The sequence below is a fragment of the Pelecanus crispus genome, chromosome 1 (genome assembly GCF_030463565.1).
Source record: "Pelecanus crispus isolate bPelCri1 chromosome 1, bPelCri1.pri, whole genome shotgun sequence".
Lineage (NCBI taxonomy): Eukaryota > Metazoa > Chordata > Aves > Pelecaniformes > Pelecanidae > Pelecanus > Pelecanus crispus.
In genome coordinates this window covers 144,436,289-144,455,074 of record NC_134643.1, presented here as the reverse complement: position 1 = coordinate 144,455,074, position 18,786 = coordinate 144,436,289, and the positions used below count along the sequence as shown (strand labels likewise).

Genomic DNA, 18,786 nt, shown 5'->3' with positions numbered 1-18,786 from the left:
GCCATGTTAGGAGGAGACCATCGTGCTGTTAAATGCACTCAGTAATGCCCCTTTCTTGGTTCGGTTGACATTGGCGTGGCGCTCTGGCACTAACGAGCACTTGGCATTCAGGAAGAAGTCATCCTTTCACTCTAGCCATCCTAAATTCTCTAAACGGCCCAGCTGGCTATGTGTGCCGAGATGCTTAAGTCACCTGGGCTGTGAGATGAGGGTGTTTTCCACCTTGTACAGCACACCACACGTTTACCAAGCGACCAGCCTGGCTTGTTCTCCGGGGTTTTGCTTCCACAGTTGCCACCTCTTAAGAGCTTGCTTTACCAATCAGAAGGTTGAGGGCAGAGCACTATCTAATTTCTGCTTAAGCTGGACTATCGTGTGCTGCCAGGAAAGGACCATTTAGAAAGCCAGAAGCAAAGCAGGCCTAAATATTCAGCCCAGGCATTTGGGTATCAATAGGGAGTGGAGGATCTTGGGTTGCTGTACCTAGGACTACTTACGTAGTTCATGGTAGGCAACCAATGAATTAAACATGAGAAATAGTCCAGGGAGAAGGGTGACCAGAATCTGCCCTGCTTCCCTGCTTACCCTCCAGATGCAGAATGTAACGTCAGGCTCTGAATCCAAGCTTCAAGTGCTGGGGAACTGCAGCATGAAGGTAAGTGCCAAAGGCTGTTGAGGATACAGCTACAAATACACCTTTCTCCTGGTTTCCTTCTAGTCTGAGGTGCCTGGGTGCAGACATTGATACTAATATTAGTATTGAAGTCTAACTCTTCAGTGTGTATGGACTGCTGGATCTGGATTACCATTTAGGTACATAGCTGGGGGCCTAAATTACAAGCCTAATTGTCCTTGATTCCCTCTATAGGTAAGCTGAGATAGGGTTACCAAAAGAGCTTCATTCAACCCAGATACCTCTCCCTTCCCCACCTCCTTCTCTTTCTCTAGGAAGACAAAGCTCCTAATTTAGGCATCGAAATCAAAAGTGGGATTAACCCATGTTTTAGGTGCCTAGCTCCGCAGTAAATTCTAAAAGTCCAGGTATTATGGTACACAGCATTAATTGCAGGTCTGGTTGTCCAATGCCTGCACATACTGAACCCTTTTGATTTGAATATAGACTATATGTCTCTGGGGTTCGAGATCTAGGGATTCTTACAAAACTCTGTTCAGCCACTCTGTTCTCCAAGTACTCTGTGTGTGTTTGTATACATTTATAGTTTGACAAGTAAACAAAATAGCTTTTCCTCCTATTTTTACTGCAATGCGGAAGAGAAGAACTAGGTGAGTAAACTTAGTTTTCACACTGGTTTTGCAAAGGTGGAGTTATTTAGACTAGCATTTTTTATGCGATGGGCAGTTCCACCACACAAATAAGAGAGATGATTACAAAAGAGGCACAGTGGTAATGGTCACCACTTGTCACATGCATGGCAAACAATGAAGAGGAAAGTTGTATAGAGCAAGATTGGTAGTCTAGGTGTGTTCAAACAAACTGCTATTTCATACGGTGACATGTGAAGCAATTTATCAAGGAGCAAGTGATGGAGATCACATGGGCGGGGTGACGGAATATAGAGCAAAAAGTAGTGACTCTCAAAAACTGCATGGGGTCACAGTGAATGAACAGCTCATATGAACTCTATGCTCTAGGAAGAAGGCTGAAATGGTGCCTTGGAAGAGAAGGGGAACTTGGGGAAAGTAGTATCTTGCTATGCAATGTTACTAAAAACTTTCTAAACTTTCTAAAATATTGTGTCTGGTTCTACTATCCATATCCAATGCAAAGGTGCTGAAAAACTGGAAAATGTGAGAAAAGGCTCATCTAATTATTACAGAGCAGAGAAACTATCAAAACTGAGATTTAAAGATTGCTGTGTATGCGCTACACAGCTTCACATACAAAATGAGACTCCTTTAGCAGAGAAAGTCCTGTCAAGAACCAGTGAGCACAAGACAGACACATGAAAATAAAAATTAGTTGCAAATGCTCAAGGGCGGCAGGACTACAGTATTGGTGTCATGAATGGCGGGGAAAGTGGAAGTCAAGAAACTTAGAATGAAAATTTTATGGACACCATAAATCCACTTTTCCTGCTTGAAGTTCTTACGTTACATGGTCACATACCAAGGTGTGACTACTTTGGTAAATATTTATATTGCCAACAGTTTTATAACAGGGGTCTTAAAAGAGCAGAGGTAATTATGACGTGGCTTTTGTAGACTGACAGGTCAGGAAAATAGGTGGGAGTTTGCAAGCCCTCAGCTTGCAAATGGGGCTTGAGTGCTCCAGGCGGCACATCTCAGTCAGGTGATCTTTCTTCTTCCATTACAGACCCTCTCCACGCATGCACCTACAGAAATTGCCACAATCTCTTCTCCATTACTAGTTCAGTTAGTTACTAAGTTTGCTTTCGTTTTTCCTCATGTCTTCTGAGATAATGCATTGTACACAGGTGAGTCGCCTACCAGTGCTCCCGTACTGACAAACTAAGCTGTCCATAAAAACATCTCCCTGGGCCAACATAAAGCTGGTCTCACTTGATCAGCTCCTTCCAGGTGGTTGCCCCCTCTTTTTGAACGTCCCCCATATGTGCTGGAGCACACATCGTTGGAGGATCGATGGCCTTGCATCTCTTTGACACGCTGGGTTAGCTCAGTTGGTTAGAACACGGCGCTAATAACGCCAAGTTCACGGGTTCAATCCCTGCTCACTGCAGGGGGGTTGAGCTCGATGATCTCTCAAGGTCCCTTCCAACCCAAAGCATTCTATGATTCTATGATTCTGTGATTCCTTTGCCTTGTAATTTGTAAGTTGGCTATGTAGCGCTTTGAAGGAAAGCAGGGGCAGTTTGACACCTCTTTCCCACAGCACCCAGGTAAAGGACAGACTAGCACAAGGATAAAAAGTAGAGCTGTCTTACCTTTGAGGCAAAGTTGCTGCAATAAAATGCTTTTGAAAAGCAGCTGCCCTTCACGTATTTAAGGAATATGCCCTACCTGGAGCTCTTTATGGAACTGCACCCTTCTGCTCCCCACCAGCACTGTGCTTTTGATGATAAGATAGTTCATATAGAAATCTATTTTGCTTTCTGCAGAATCCTATTTTATTTGTGTTCTGTCTCACCAGAATCTTTGTATCTGTTTCCTACTGCATCCATCTTAATAGAGCATTGATCAGTTGAAAGATCACAGTCATTGTTCAGCTATGGCAATAACCAGGAAGGGGGATAAAGGCACAGAAACCCTTTTAGGGTGCGAGTAAAGATTCTGAAGATCTTCTCGTAGCTGAGGTCATAGCCATGATCAGCTAACGAGCAACCAGTGATTCTCATGTTTCTCCCGAAACAGTAGTTTAATAGAGCCCCATGACTTGTGCGGGAAGTTGCTTTGTAAAGCTTTAAAACCCCTATGATATGTTACCAGCTAAAGGTTTCTATTGATCTCTTACTTTCATTCCCTTTAATGGAAATGTATAGGAATTTGATTTTCTTGTGACTTCTAACGGCTGGTAAGAACAAGCTGCTAAGGCAGCTCCAATGAAGTGAAAAAAGCTTGGCGTCGTAACACTGTGGTGCTCCCGCAGTGCAGAAACGCTGCCAAGGCGGAGCGAAACCCGAGTGTGACATGTTGATAACATCCTCCCATCAGGTGGTCTTTTCCACTAGCTCTAAAATGTCAACAAGTCTGAGGAAAATGTCTTTGTCAAGGTTTGAATGACCTACTTTGGGGTATCTGGGAATAACCAGAAGACTACAAGAGTGCATCTAATTTTAGCAGCCCATCATTTTGTGCATGTGAGCTTTTGTGTTCTGCATCTCCAGGAAAAAAACATTGATTTCTTGCTGAGCCAAAGACAAATTTTCTTGGTTTTAGATCAACCCCATGTTGAGTCACGATCACAGTGAAATCATCTCCCTTGAAATTATTGAGTCTGTAATTGTCATCTCAATTTTCCTTCAAAAACGAATACTGAGCCCATTCCAAAGGACCTACGGTTGCTGGCCTCTGAAGAAAACTTCTAAACAATGGATGCTGGAGATGATCTGGGCAGCTGTGTTCTGTTTTTTCCATTTCCCCCTTGGTTTTAATTGACCGATAGTAAAAGGGTAGATGTCTTCATAGGAAGTTTCTGCAAGTCTTCTAGCTCAGTAATAAGGGTAATCTGGGAGAAGTTAAGAACAAAAAAAAAAAGAGTTGTTAGTGTGTCAGCAGGGAGTCTGAAGACACTACTGGTGGTACTGATGGTGGACTAAAGGTCTCTGACGTACTTTGGATAGAAGAAGCACTAAACAAGTATTCAAGCACTGACAGGGGTATTAGTGCTGTGCAAGATCGTTTGGAAAGAAGCAAGTCCAGACATGGGAAGTACAAGCTTCCCAGCTTCCAATGCCTAAACTGGACACTGAACACCGTCTCTCTTGCTGGAAGGGACAACATATGTTGTCCCTCAAATAATGACAGAGTCCACACAAGTGTTAGACTAAAACAGGTGTTTAAACCTCACCTACACTGGACAGAAAAAATATAAACAGAACTAACACAGAGGATGGTAGGGACTGAGCATTTTGGACACTTATTTGGGACCTCACAATGTAGAAGAGGAATCAAAGCCAGCAACATGCAATGACATAATGGCAGCAGCACAACAAAACCATTACCAAGTTCTCTGGAGCCAGAGAACCTCACAGCTGATGGGATCAAGCATAAAAGCAAGCAGCACCCCCTGGCAGCTATGAGCGGGGTGAACATAGTTTGGGATTGTGTTGAGTATCCGATAATGGGCAGCGTTTCCCTGTGTAGTCCGTTGAGCTTGGCAGCGGGTGCCTCTCCTTAGAGGCAAGCCTTAGGAAGTCTGACGGCTGCACACTCCCAGCCTTAGCCGGGCTTGGCAAGACAAAGAGAGTGACAACCACTCTAAAAGCAAAAGTCAAGCTGTTTAACAACCGAGCCCTTTGCCATGCTACGACAAGAGCACCCCTGCCCCAGGGTCGTGTTTAGCAGCATGGGGAGGATCCTTCTGTGGCCCATCCATCCCACCACTGCTGGCCACCTCCATCTGCAGAGGAACACGGAGCCTACCCACTTGGAGGTCTCCTAACCCCCTTGTGTGGAAGTCTTCTTTCCCCTTCCTAAGGCATACGCGATGAAGTGCAAGGGGTTTTAACCCTTTCAAAAGCCCATCTTGCTTTTGGGTGTTTATTATTGCAACAGCTGTAGAGTTTATCCATGCAGGTGTCCAGTGGGCTGTTTATGGGATTAGCCTCAAGAGTGGGGCAATGATTGTGACGAGGTCATTGCGCGCTCTCCTAAAATGCATCCTTATCATTTAAGTGTCCTGATTTTCAATGTCATTTAACATATTGTTGGTAATGTATTTGTGATCAATGTTTGAAGAGACACAGGCAAAACGGGCAGAGAGTCTACTGCTTCTGGGCTATGAAGCACTTTGTCATGTGAGTTGGGTCATTTGGTAGACTTGTTCGTCTCATGTCTGAATTTCCCAGGTTTCAAAGGACAACTTAGTTTGGCCATAAAGGTATACAGTTGGGAAAGGTGTTTATGTAAATATTTTTCCCAGACTCAAGCTGTGGTTCTAGAGGCCCACACTTAGGTTCAGTGTTGGATTTGGAGAGGTGTTGGTCTGATGATCTGCTGAGGACAAGCGGTGAAGAAGAGTGAGGATGCAACAACTCTAATGCCCAGTTCACCGATCACAGATGGGCAAAGTGTGTGCAGGGAGGCTGCTGTGTTTCCTGGGAGAAGTAACCTTTGTCTGCAAACAAAAAGTGGGAAAGTACTTGTACCTGAGCCTCCGAGCTGTTTACAGGGCTCTGTCTGCTGCCTGTTTGGTACCACTCGTCGGGCAATGTATCTTGCACAGCATCTTGATTTCAGGCTGTTTTTTTCAACATGGCAAATGAAAGGAAAAATAACTTGAAACAAATATTTCCTGTTCTGTGGTATTTAACAATGAAATTGTAAACCACAGAAGGGACTGGGCTTGATCTAAAGGTCTTTGAAGTCAGCAGAACTATTCCCACTGATTTCAATGAGCTTTGGGTCAAGGCCACAGGAGGAAGAAAGCAAATGTTTTCTGCCCAAAAACATATTAACCATTGGCATTCAAAGAACAATAAAGTCTAATGTGTAAAATGTGTTCCTTTAAATAAGGCAGTCAGAAACTTATTTAATTTCCATCTGCTTCTTAATAATTTGTCACTAACACACTAAAAAGGAACACATTTATAAAAGTCGTAATCATACACTGAGAAGAAAAAACACTTAATACTGTCATTTGCTTCCTATCTCGCTTCCATTCCATTTTGTGTGTATTGTATTTCGCACTAATGTAATGGTGCTTATGCTGCTGCTTATGTTATCACAGACTAAGCACTGGAGATTTCCAGTTGAACTAAACTTCACTGCACTGATGGCAGTTGACAAATATATCAAAATTATTATTTTTCTGTACAATTTAATCTTTAAAACATCACAATGGTTTTTTTTGAGGCCGAGAAGAAATAGGTCAGAGATACAGAATTAGAGGGGCACAGAAGTGTTGTTCTGGGAGTGGCGTAGGGGTTGCCACTGCTATCGCATGGTTAGTCAAATAGGCTGCATGCAGCAGCTTCATGCGTAAAATCAGCAATAGGTTTGCCTGCAAATACTGTCTCATGCAGTTATTAAATCCAAGAAAAGGAATCCATCTGCCAGCTGCCTACTGCCCAAGGATACTGTCCTTCTGAATCAGCAGACCCATCACCCTGTCAAGAGGCCGTACTCACGTCTAACACATGACAAGCAGCCTGTCGGGGTCTGTACATGTTGGGGCTTTTTTGCGCGCAACAGCGAAGCCTGAGTAGCTGAGTTTGCCTGTGCAACAAATTAACAGCATCTAGCTGTGACCAGCCCGAGAGGAGATCCCAGCCTGGTGAGCTGCAGAAGAAGAGAGGACTGTGTTGCCATAGCCAGGCGGCATTACCTGCACATGAAACCAGTGAATCAGCGTCAGCTGGAAGATACAGCAAGAGAGGAGGGGAACTGGATTAAAAGTGGTGCAGAAAATTAAAGGATACGGATTAATGCCATTTTTCAGCTTTCTTTAGTGGGGGCAATGACCTGTCATGGTGTGTGTTACAGGTGAGAAGAATTTTTCAATGAGGGCTTCCCGCTTCAGGATACTTATGTGAAATAAACTGCCTCATCCTTCAACACCAGCCCTGGAAATGTCCTCTTGCTGTAGGAGCCAGTGCATCGTTTGGAGATTAGCATAGTTTATTCTAGGTTTCAAAGAGGAGAAACCAGAACCGAGTTAAGAACTCTCTTACCATTTGTAGGAACCATTCACAGGAAAACCGCAAAGCAAGGCAAACATAATATTATAAAATAAAGGGGGTTTTTGTTTGGTTTTTTTTGGTTTTTTTTTTTTTTTCCTAAACATCTGAGCTAGCAAGCATGGTACTATTTGTCTTTAGTACATACTTTAGTTATGGATACTACTAACCACAGTCCAGCAAGAGAACAGTTCAGCTTGAGTTTATTCCTTGGAAAACCTTCTCCTTCTCCCCTACATTTCTTCCCACTGCAGAGCTGCACTAATTTGGGTTGCATAAATACAGGAGGAAAACTCTAACAAAGAGGAAAGGGTTATGAAATCACTTCATTCTCTTTCAGATGAGAATTGTGTGTCCTTCAGGCTGTCAGGCTGGGACATCGTGGTGTCTCAGGCTGGAAAATCACAAAATCACCAAGGCAGATTTTCTGAAAGGGTGTCTTACAGAAAACTGAATTTTATCTATGTAACTTTGGTAAGTGTTTTAGAGGAATTAGAAAAAATGGCATATGGTAAAGCTTTCATATTTTTATAATACGTTAATGATTAACTGCCTCCCTACATCTTTGTTGACTTAGTGGGAGAGTGACAAGGAACTGTGAGGTACCTATTTGGTAACATAACAAGTCAGACAATTTGCACGGGCACTTTTTTCCACCTCCCTTCTGGAACTTGCTTCATCCAGCTGACACTGCTTCAAAGCCTTAGGCAACTCTCAGGCTCACAGAAGTAAGTCTCCTTTTTTTTAATATGACTTATTTTATGAAGTGCTGATAGAGAACAGATGGAGAGAGATTTAAATATTTATTTGTTTCCTATAAAGAATGTTTTCCCAACTGGGAACTGAAGAATTAAGTTTTCAAGCATTAAATCATAGGGATATTGCTAAGAAGAGACCTTCTTAATTACTGTGCTGTTGGGTTTTTTAAAACTCCCTTTCTGCTGCAAGACTTAGATTGAACAAAGGATTTGGTTAGTAAGCCATGTCCAGTATAGACCAATAAAGCTGCATCTAGGCTATAAAACTTTACAAAAGCAGGATTTGAATGTTAATTTCAAAATGCATGTGGTGCCTGGCAACTTCTAAAGCAAAAATATTTCCTTAAAACATGAAATAAATGGAAATAAATGAATTGCTGCTTACAAGGGCTGGGAAAAACATACCTTTGTGCATATTTTATATAGGAAGAGTTTATCATGAACTTTCTCTTCAAGGTGGTTACAAGTTGCAGTAGAATTCCTAAAGCAAAATGGTCTTTCAACAGGCAGACGGGCTGCAGACAGGGAGACTCACACTTCACTCTTCTATTGTTAGATTTTTTTAGCATATTTTATTTTAGCTGTGCTATCACTTACAAAGAAACAAGTATTGTCTCCTATCCTTTTGGAAAGCTCTCCTTTCAACCACCCACCCAGCGTCTACGAAGAAAATCTCATCATCAGGTTGCTCTGTGCTAGTCGTGTGCTCTCCAATTCTGCCTTCTGTAGGCAGTTCCTTATGCACCGCTGGCACAGGCAATGCTCATTTCTCCTGACCGGGTGCCTGTGCAGCACGCCCAGGCTTGTGATCTGGGGGCTTCAGTGGTTCTTCATTTCTCCTGCAGGCACCAGGCAGCATCAGCTCCCGTTCTTTTGGCTGGAAGGTGACTCCTCCTGAGTGACATCTTCCCATGCCCCAAGCCTGTATTCGTCTTCCCAGTCATGTGTGAGCTCTCTGGGACCTGGATGCGGTTGCCTTAGTCACACTCCTGACCCCTTAGCGTTCTTTTCTCTGTGCCAGACACACAGAGCATGCAAGCTTTTGGGCTTCCTAACAGGATCCCATTGCAACATAGCCAGTGTAGCTGTCTTGGTTTCTCAGGGGCTGTTATTCCTGGCATGTCCCTAAACTGTTCGACTTAGGATCTAAATGGAGCTCCTTCAAGGGAGAGGCAAAACAATCTGTAGAAACTATGACAATATGGGGTCATCTGCCATCCCACTCCATACAAGCCTGCAACATTTCCTTATTTAACAAAAGCTTGAAGTGGGCTCAACCACAGAAAAGTAAATTGGAGCCTGAAAAAACAGCAAGGAATATATAGAAGTTATCAGTTTCTCTTCATCCTTCCATCAAAGCAAACCAAATCTTTTCCTGAAATGGGCAAAGAACTTTTATACACCTAAATTTCAGTGTGTTCTTACTTGGTGAAACAGAAGTGAAGATTGCTTTGGTCTGCTTGTTTTGAAACATGAAGAAAAAGTGGAAGCAGCAGAGTTCGTAACACTGGATATTGACATTTGGGAGGAAGGGGGTACGTAAGGTGTGTTAAAACTGGACATGCTCTGTAATGACTTGTAAGACTTTATGCCCTACTAGTTTGTCTTTTCTAATTGAAAATGAGTATGTTAGCGACAGCTGAAACATAAACATGAGAGATCAGGGTTCAAGGTTTCATGAATGTCAAGGAGACTGTATTCCAGGAAGAGGCCATACATGCAGTTACTTTGTATCTAGGAAAACAGGAGGGAAAGAATTGCCATGCTGAGTGTTTATTTAAATGTCTTTTGAAAAAGCTAAGAATAGACTGATTTAGCAGCCACTGCTGGCAACCCTTGTGGCAGGGACCACAGCAAAAAGATAGCCTTAGAGATGAAGCCACACTTCAACCAGAGCTGTGCCGGAAGAGTGATGACAGAAGGATAAAAAACATTTCTGAAGTTCCCTTCTAGACACATCCAAACTCAAGGGTCTAGAGCATCAGTACAGTCTTTGAGTATCATGTCAAGGATCATGCAATTTGTGTTAGACTTTCCCAGATTCACATGACAAGCCCCAGCTCCATCTCACGCTTCCCTGCAGCCTCTGTCTGTGTCTGAGATATTATGTGCCAGGTGTTGATGACTGGCCCATCCAGCTCTGTCTGGTGCTTGAGGTCCCAGAGTGGGAGAGATACAGCAGAGGGGATGATGCTGCTGGGAATGTATCACCCAGCACGTACCAAGCTCTAAAGGACCTCTACTAAACCGCAAACTCCCTCCATGCTGCTGAAAGCCAGTGCCATCTGGCCCTCAACCCATCGTATGAAATGATGCATTTAAAGACAAGTCTTGCAGGTGATTGCATGGTTGGGGGCACTCTCTCATGCCACCCTACAAATTGGACATTACCTCCTGGCACAGGCCTTCACCCCATGAGGGAGCCTGAGACCCAGTAACCTGAAATGCCCAATTATATTTAAGTGCACTAATTAAGAAAGTATGCTAGCTCTTTTTCCTTTCGTCATTTACCTGCAGGTTTTTTAAAATCTTTGTTTCAGGAGCTCATGGCAGGTTGAGTTTTAGAAAGCAGATCTGAAACCCTGCTGAGGCATATAGACTGCTGAATGTAATTAAAACAGCTTTTCAGAGGATCCAGTATTAATTCCAGAAGGGAAATGCGTTTGGTGCCATTTCAGTTTCTCTGCTCTGAGAACCGATATCATAGCTCCAGCCTTTTGTCACTAGCAATTACTGGAAGTAAAAGAAGCGTTGTCAAAATTTCAAGTATAGCTCCATTTCTGTCTGCTCCTGCTGCTGAGAACATCAGGAGGCGGGACTGTGGCCACAAAGAACTGACCTTTACCTCCTTGACTGCAGCATTTCATTTTAGTCTTTTTAAAGGTAGGCTGATGCACAAATGACCCCAAAACCACTCTGTGAAACCACTTGGCAGCTGAGACAGCAGCTTGCTTCCATTTTTTTCTCCTAGAAGCAAGCTTGCAGTTGTAGGAAAATCAACACATCTCCCAGGCATCCTCATCTGTCTCTTGTAACTAAGAGGGAGACAGTCATGTCTCATTCTGTCCCTGAAGTATATGGCAATGGCTCAACACACTTTTCATAAACAGCTACTCGCTGTGCAATGCTTGATTTAAATAAAAATAAGTAATAAAGGCAAAAAGATCCTTCAAGTTTCTATGTTTGGATGAATTCGCTAGCATGTATCATCTTTTACTGTTAGCTTCTGTCTTCTCTGTGCAAATTTCCATTGAATGCTCGCAAGTTTACATTTTGTTTTTACTCAGGTAGGGTATTTAGTTAAAAATACATCCTTAAAGGAAAGCCCTTCCACATGAAGGAAATGAAAGATGTATTAAGAGAGAAAATGATAGCAAGGGACTATCAGGTGAGAAGCCTGTAGAAGCAGCTCTCATTTTTTAGCTATTGTTTCTAGACTTTCCAAGGACTGTTCCCAGAAGCTGCTGGAATGCTTGTCGGATTCGACTGAATTGATTTTAAATGAAAATGTTGAAGAAATCATGGGACACCGAGAGATGGAACCGTAGCCACCTCTTAACACACTTCTCTTGCTTCTTTGGCTGAAAAGGGCTTTCAGTCATGCTTTTCGTCCGCTGGCATACACACAACGTAGACCTAGCTTGTTCCTCCTGGCAGGATTGCCTTTGTAGGCTACCTCCATCCCATGAAATAGCTGGCATGCAAACTTTGAATGCTGAAATCTGCACCTCTGAGTGAGCTTCCAACTCAAGAACTGCATGCCAGTAACACCGACTAATTATTCAGAAGACCTCCTGTAGCTGACTGAATGAGTTCATTTGCCTTAGGAAATTTCATATAGTGATCGTGCTACATCATTGTATTATTCAGACCATATAGGCAATGTTACTATACTAATTAAATGAATTCAAAATATTTCTATAATTAGTAAAGCATGAAACCAGCCAATAGATTATGCCAAAGCTATCTGTGTTAGCACAGACTGCCGTACGATCTGGGCTTTTTATCCAATATAGCTCTAAACATGCAGGGATTGAACTTCCACATTTTTCTTTCAGAAGGCTGGAAAGGGCATTTGCACAGGGACCAAAAGGTTTTATTAAAAAAAAAAAAAAAAAGTATTAAGTATTTCTGCGCTTTTGTATGCTACTGGCAAGTTAGTGATGGCTCAAACTCTTCCTTTCCGAGGGGGATGCCTCTGCCTTTGAAACCTACGGGAAGGGCACTGCTGCGGAGGGTGCTGCTAAAGCCAGGCGCTGCTGTTAGCCCCAGTGCAGCTCTTCTTGCTACGAGGTTTCCTTCTTCCTTCCCTCCTTCCGTCTTCCTTGAGGTCTGACAGCAGCTGAGATGGGCGAAATCCTGGAGGGAGACGCCCTCTGCAGCTCACTCCCGGTTTTACTGGGCATCTGCAAGCGAAATGTTTGGTTTTGGGTTTTTTTTTTTTTTTTTTTTGAAAATGCTTGCCACAGTAGTCCTGAAAAATAAACATTATCTCGCTACATTTGGGGGAAAACGAGTTTCCGTGGTGCTCTTTGCCCGCTGGCAGGCACACGAGGTGAGCTGGGCTGGTGCTGCGGCTGGACCATCCCGTGGGATTTCTCCATCCCACAGCGTGCCTGAGGTGCTGTGGGTGCTGCGACCTGCGGCAGTGCTCGGGCTTAGGGTTTATGTCAGGAACTTGCGGCTAAATATGTTCTTAGCCAAAGTCTCCCCTTAAAATCAATGCTTCTGGCAAGTGATACGTATCTGTTCTCATTTGACGATACCAGCAAAACCTATGGTGTGTTTATTAATATTCATAACACTAGAGAATGGAATCAGGAACGAGATCTTTGTTTTAATTTTGACATGTTTTTCATATGGCAAGCAAATTCCTCTAACTATTTCACCTTGATGTGTTGTTCCTTATTTTCCTGTTGAATCTTAATACCAAGGGGTCGTGAGTATAGGCTTCTGTCTGACTTTCCAGAACAGGCGAGTATGATAACTGTAATTCAATTTCATCATCAATCTCAGAAGTACTTCTTTTTCACACTGATTTTACTCTAAGTCAGTCAGTACTATCAGGTTAGATCAAATAAGTTCCAGTGGGCAGGGTGTGGAGAAATGAGCCAAAATGAATCATTTCCTACATAAGCAATTTTTTGTGTCTAGACATTTGGTACTTCATCTAAAGCTCATCTTTGTCAGCTGGTTATTCTCCAGTGCTTTCAGAATTTTTGTATAAGCCTTGAATTCTTTCATCCTGCTTGTTCTGTGTTTTTTGTGAATCTCGTGGGAAAAAAAGGTCTTTTCCTAATTTTTAATTTTATAATTCAATTCTGGACACCAGTCTAAGTACCTTAGCACATGAAGGTTTGATAGAGGGCTCAGTAATCATCTCATTTAATTCTGTGGGAAGACAGGTGAATAACTTCAGTTCACGAAGATATATACTGGTATCATACTCCGAACAGCTCTCAATGACATGGATCGGCCTGCTTGCCTATCTTTTATGATCTTGATATCAGCAAGTTTTTTAAATGAATGTTTATGATGTATACAAAAAGTGTTACAGAAATATGGGCTCTGCACAAAACGGTATTTTAATATGGTTCAGGTTTGGCCTCTGTGTGCTCAACTGATTCAAAGAGAAGCAGAAGGGAGTCAGCACAGGACTCCTTTGATTGCGCTTTTCTGTCTAGCATCTTCCCATCACTAGACACGAGCAGAAATGACACTGTTTTGATGAGGAACTGGGACAGAAAGAAATCCATTCGTCTTCTTCCTGTGGGGCTACTATGCTGTATGGCTGGTAACAGCTGTTAATTAGATGGGGGGGGGGGGTGGGGTGTATAATCACTTTGTAAATAATGTAGCAGATTGAGATAGCATTTATAAATTGGTTTCATTTTAAGTAGGTAAAACCACAGGAGGTTATTCCGGAACAATTTCCTCCTTGCAAGAAGGGTTAAATGTACATTTGCAATAATGGAGATTAACGTGTCCCACAGGAAATCAGTCCTATTGGAGATACATAGATGAACTGGGAGGCCAAAACAACAAAATTGCAGATGTTGCTGTGTTTGGCTGGTGTCAAAAACCACTCTGTCCCATCCTCTTCTCACTGGCATCAACTTCAGGACTGAAGGAAGTACATAGTGAGCACCGGTATGAGAAGATGGAAAGCGTTTGCTTAAGGCCATACTGTTATGAAGATATTTTTTATTTCATATTTCCACAGCTGGCTTTTTGCAACTAGATTGCATCACCAAATCTGTTAGGTTAAGATAAGTAAATAGAAAAGTTATTGCTTTAGTAACAAAACATAGTTGCAGATCTATCTTCTTGTTGTTAGTGTGAACTTGGTACAGTATTTCTTCTGTCTTGAATGCAACAGGAGCAGGAGAAAAGGTATTTTAGATAATTCGTAAAATATAAAGATCCCTAGAACTTTTGAGATCTACACAATAAAATCAAGGCCACATCTTCTCTGATCACAAATCATTCCTATAATTCTTCAGAAGGTTGTATGAAAGACATGGGAAATTAACAGATTTTTTTTTTTTTTAATTAGAATAAAACCCTAATTTGCACTCAGAATGTACAGTCAGCAAACAAACCTAAAATTTTGTGCTAGGCCAAATGACTAAAATCTTTTCCACCACAGCGTTAGGATGATTTGAACTGTAGAAGTTGGAACAGCTGTGAATGAGTGTGATTCGTGAGGGCAAAACATTAAAGAAACCTTGGTTGAAGTTTGAGGCTGGGAAAGCAATGGCAGCACATCCAGGCTGCAGCCCCTGCACAGGGCTTTATATTTCTGATTAATTCAAGTATTTCTGCTAATGCATTCACGGTTAAATAATCTACAACTGTTCAAAATTCAGTGGTTGTTATTAGACTTCGTGGCCTGGATTTGCTCATGCCTCTGAACTACGGTGTTTTCTGTCTAGCGCTGGTCCCAGCAACTCTCAGTAAGGGCAGCACAAAAGCAGAATTCTGTTCAGGTTGGGCTGCTGCACGGAAAACAGCTGCCAGGAGAGAGGAGCGTGGCTGCTTTGTAGGCTCTCTTGCAACAGCCAGGATCTCGAGGATTTTGTCAGCTTTAGTTTCTACTAAAGTAAAAGTAAAGTAAAGAGCCGGTAACTCTAGGGCTCCTGATGACACATAATTTGTATAAGGACCTTTGAATGTAACAGCAAATTGCCAAGGAAGAAAATAACTTGGAAGAAGATGTGAATTTCCCTTTTGGGAATGTGAAATGGAGATTACAACGGGAGCTAATCAGAGACCCTTTCTTCTCCTTGTGATACAATGAAATATACAGAATTAAAACTTAGATATTATTTGTCGGTGGGCATTAAGCTTCAACAAATCACTACAGTTGGGCAAAGATGACTACCATCCTCCCTCTGTACATGTATTCTCTCCTGCTTTTTCACTAACAGGTTCACCTGTTCACACAAATAATTGCCTTTATCATTTTATGCTGTGTTTCTTTCCAGTGCCTCTCTTTCTTCACATGGCGACCGCCTCTGCGACAGAGTAGAAGGCCTCCAGAGGATGAGCTCCTTGGTCAGCAGCTCGCACCTCCAGCTAGCCGCCTTTGCTCTGGGTACGGTAGGCTGGATCCTGTGCACCATTTCAATGGGAATTGTGGAATGGAGAGTGTGGCACGTGGATAACACCACCATTATCTCCTCCGGCATTGCCTGGGTGGGGATTTGGAAAGTCTGCTTCATCAGTTACCTTCACGTCTCGCCTGGCTATAAAGAACAGTTCTGCCACAAATTCAGCGGCTATGACTCCTCCATCCCCCATGAAATTTATGCTGCTCAGGGTCTCCTGTTGATCGCCATGTGCGTGGGCTTGCTGGGACTGACTGCCACAGTATTTGCTCTGAGAAATGTTTATATGGGAATCACTCAGAAAAACCTCATTACCCGTTTCTTCCTGGTAGGTGGCTGCTTCTACATACTGGCTGGTCTGTGCGTCCTGATTCCCGTGAGCTGGAATTTCTATTCTGTAACGCACAACCAGAGCATCGCTTTTCCTCCTTCTTACTACATGCCCTCCAGCCCAGCGGCACAGGAAGCTGGTGCTGCCATTCCTATTGGGATTGTAGCTGTCATCCTCCTGCTGCTAAGTGGGACTTTTTCTCTCTCATACAGATTTCCAGTGACCGCAAACGCTATCACAAAATCCTGACAGGATAAATCCCCCCATGCTGTTTCAGAACAAGAGCATAGTCAAGAGATAAGGACGGCAGCATGAGCGATTTTATAGTCAAGGAACTACAGAATTTAATTTTAGTCTACAGTAGCCATACTATTTTGTTATATGAACCAGCTGAATTACCATCTTGGTTGTCACATATGTCCAGAGGTTCACCTTTGAGGTAATTGCTGTTGAGCAGCAGCTGTGATTAAGTTTTACCAGTTGTCCTCTTTTGTATATACAAACATTATTGATTAATTTATTCTTTGTGTAAGATATTTACCATGCTCAAGGAGCTGACTCTGAATTAACCGTTCTGGTAGAAAAATGTGAAATAATACGTGTTAAATGGGAACTTGTTTCCTTGTTGGTACTAAACTATTTTGTCCATTATTTAATTACATCTGTAGCAAAGTATGTTTTGTGACAAGTCAAGACTTTTAGTATGAGTGTCATCATGGTTGTGTCAAATGAGTCTTCCCTGAATTGTCTTACAAAGGTCTTGCCAGTTTCTCTTCTTTCTCCAGGGCACATAAAGAGCTGTGTCTTTAATACTTCTGTTTTTCTTTCAAGCTATTTGCATTTTATGTTGCAACATGTTTGCCTGTGGGCAAGGTGCGCTCTTAATTCCTCATTTAGGCAGAGCCAAAAAGTCTGCAAGTGTTTGCTTCTTCATCAGACACTTCACCGAATCCAAAGGTATTGCAAAAGACGGAAACAACTTCTACAAGTTATTACAAAACTGCTGTCAAAATCAGTGCTTTCAGTAACTGGGAATATTCAGCACAACTTTCAGGGAATGATTCATTTGACCTGATGTGGGCATCTATACCTAAACTGCTCACTTCAGGTTCCATTTATAGTCAGTGAAGAGACAAAGACAGTCTTTTTCCAAAACAGATGCCTAGAATGACTGGAAGAAGACATGCTCCCTAAGAACCTCTTTCTTTTAACCCACTGTAATGGCTGTAATAATTACAGTTGCTAACTCTGGCATACACAACCAAATTTCACCTAAGCTAGATAAATTTAGGTGAAATGAATCTGTCATTTAAGTGGCATTTCATATGCCAGTGCCATTAAAAAAAAAAAAAACCAAAAAAACCCCCCAAAAACCAAAAAGGAGAAATGTCCCAAACACTGCAATAAGCGCAATTAAAAAAAAAAAAAATTGCAAGACATTAGGAGGAATGAGTAAACAGTGTTGACAAACTGATGATCCCTTGAAAAAAGGTTCCTCCAAAAAGTTATTACACTTTCAAAGAAATGCTACAGGAATCTAAGTAATTTAGTTTTACTCCTTTGATTGTCCTCCATTTCCTAAAATACCCATCGGTTCAGAGAAAGAGGAAAAGAAAATGTAACAAAAATGTAGTAATTCTTGTACATTGCAAGAAAAGGTAAAATGCCAGCAAACCAGTTATTGCTTGTGGCTGTTACTACCTCAGCTTGCCCTAGCAGTCCAATTTCTCCTCCACATCTTTCACACGGCCTCAACTTTGCTGTACTGTCTGTCTATACGGAATCCCTACAGCACCTTCATTTCCTCTCGAGCCTTCCAGTCTCCTCTGAAACAGCAGCTTATCTCATCATCGGTAATTTTTTCATCTGCTGCAAGGGTTTATCTTTTGACTGTTTACAATGCTGTAAAGCACTTTCAAGTGGTGTTTCAATGAAGGCAAGTGATTTAATAGCTTGTTTATTCTATATTGTTTCCAGTTTGATTTCTACTATACATCCTTTACAGTGTTGGTGGGTTTCATTCTTAAATGTGCAAGTCAATAGAACTGTTATCTCTTCCCACAGGGCCTAAATAATATTAGATTTTATCTTATTGTAGTTGTAAGGAAAAAAAAGATCTATCCATGTGTTTATGCCAACATTTCCCCACACTAATAAACCACCAATATTCCCTGGCAAAGAATTTGAACTTTAACAGAAAATGACTGATTCTTCAATTTTTTTTGAGTTCATGTATGCACAGAAATGTCAATAACTGCAACTGTATTTCTCAGCTATATTCACTAAATGATTGGGTTCAATTTACATTTATTCTTCTTGGCTAAAACACAAAGCAACAAACCACATCAGAAACACACCAAGTTTCTGCATTGCTGCCACAGCTGTTTCCACCAGGGATTCTGTTAATCTGTCCCGACGTGTGGCTATAAAACACTGGTGGTATGTCAGATGCAGGCTAGATGGTGAGGAAATTCCCCACCTAAAGACTGGTATAGGTTACATAACGAGATGTGTGGGGTTTTAAAATAACATTTTGTCAAAAATAAGTTTAGACAAATAGTGCCATGAAGACTGTAGGTACGAGTGAGCCTATCTCAGGACAGAGGGGTGATCTAGATGGAGCTGTTGGCATCCTTTCCCACTGTACCTCCTGGGTGTCTACTACAGAAGTCTATCAATAGTCACATGGTCCAGATTATATGTTGATATATGATAAAACAAAGTTTATGGTCAAATACCAGGCTATATTA

At 42.1% G+C, this 18,786-nt stretch overlaps 1 protein-coding gene across 1 annotated transcript; it reads left to right on the top strand.

Annotated features, from left to right (window-relative positions):
- Positions 1-1,264: 1,264 nt before the first annotated feature.
- Positions 1,265-16,285, top strand: CLDN34 (claudin 34). Its single transcript, XM_075715535.1, has 3 exons — positions 1,265-1,284; positions 14,072-14,224; positions 15,583-16,285. The coding sequence occupies exons 1-3, from the start codon at positions 1,265-1,267 to the stop codon at positions 16,283-16,285; spliced, it is 876 nt and encodes a 291-aa protein (XP_075571650.1).
- The last annotated feature ends 2,501 nt before the right edge of the window (positions 16,286-18,786 follow it).

Excerpts from the sequence above, each read along its gene's own strand:
- CLDN34 (XM_075715535.1), top strand. The coding sequence starts at position 1,265 with ATGCGGAAGAGAAGAACTAG. Across the intron at positions 1,285-14,071 it reads ATGCGGAAGAGAAGAACTAG|ATTAACGTGTCCCACAGGAA; the intron begins GTGAGTAAACTT and ends GCAATAATGGAG. Across the intron at positions 14,225-15,582 it reads GCATCAACTTCAGGACTGAA|TGCCTCTCTTTCTTCACATG; the intron begins GGAAGTACATAG and ends GTTTCTTTCCAG.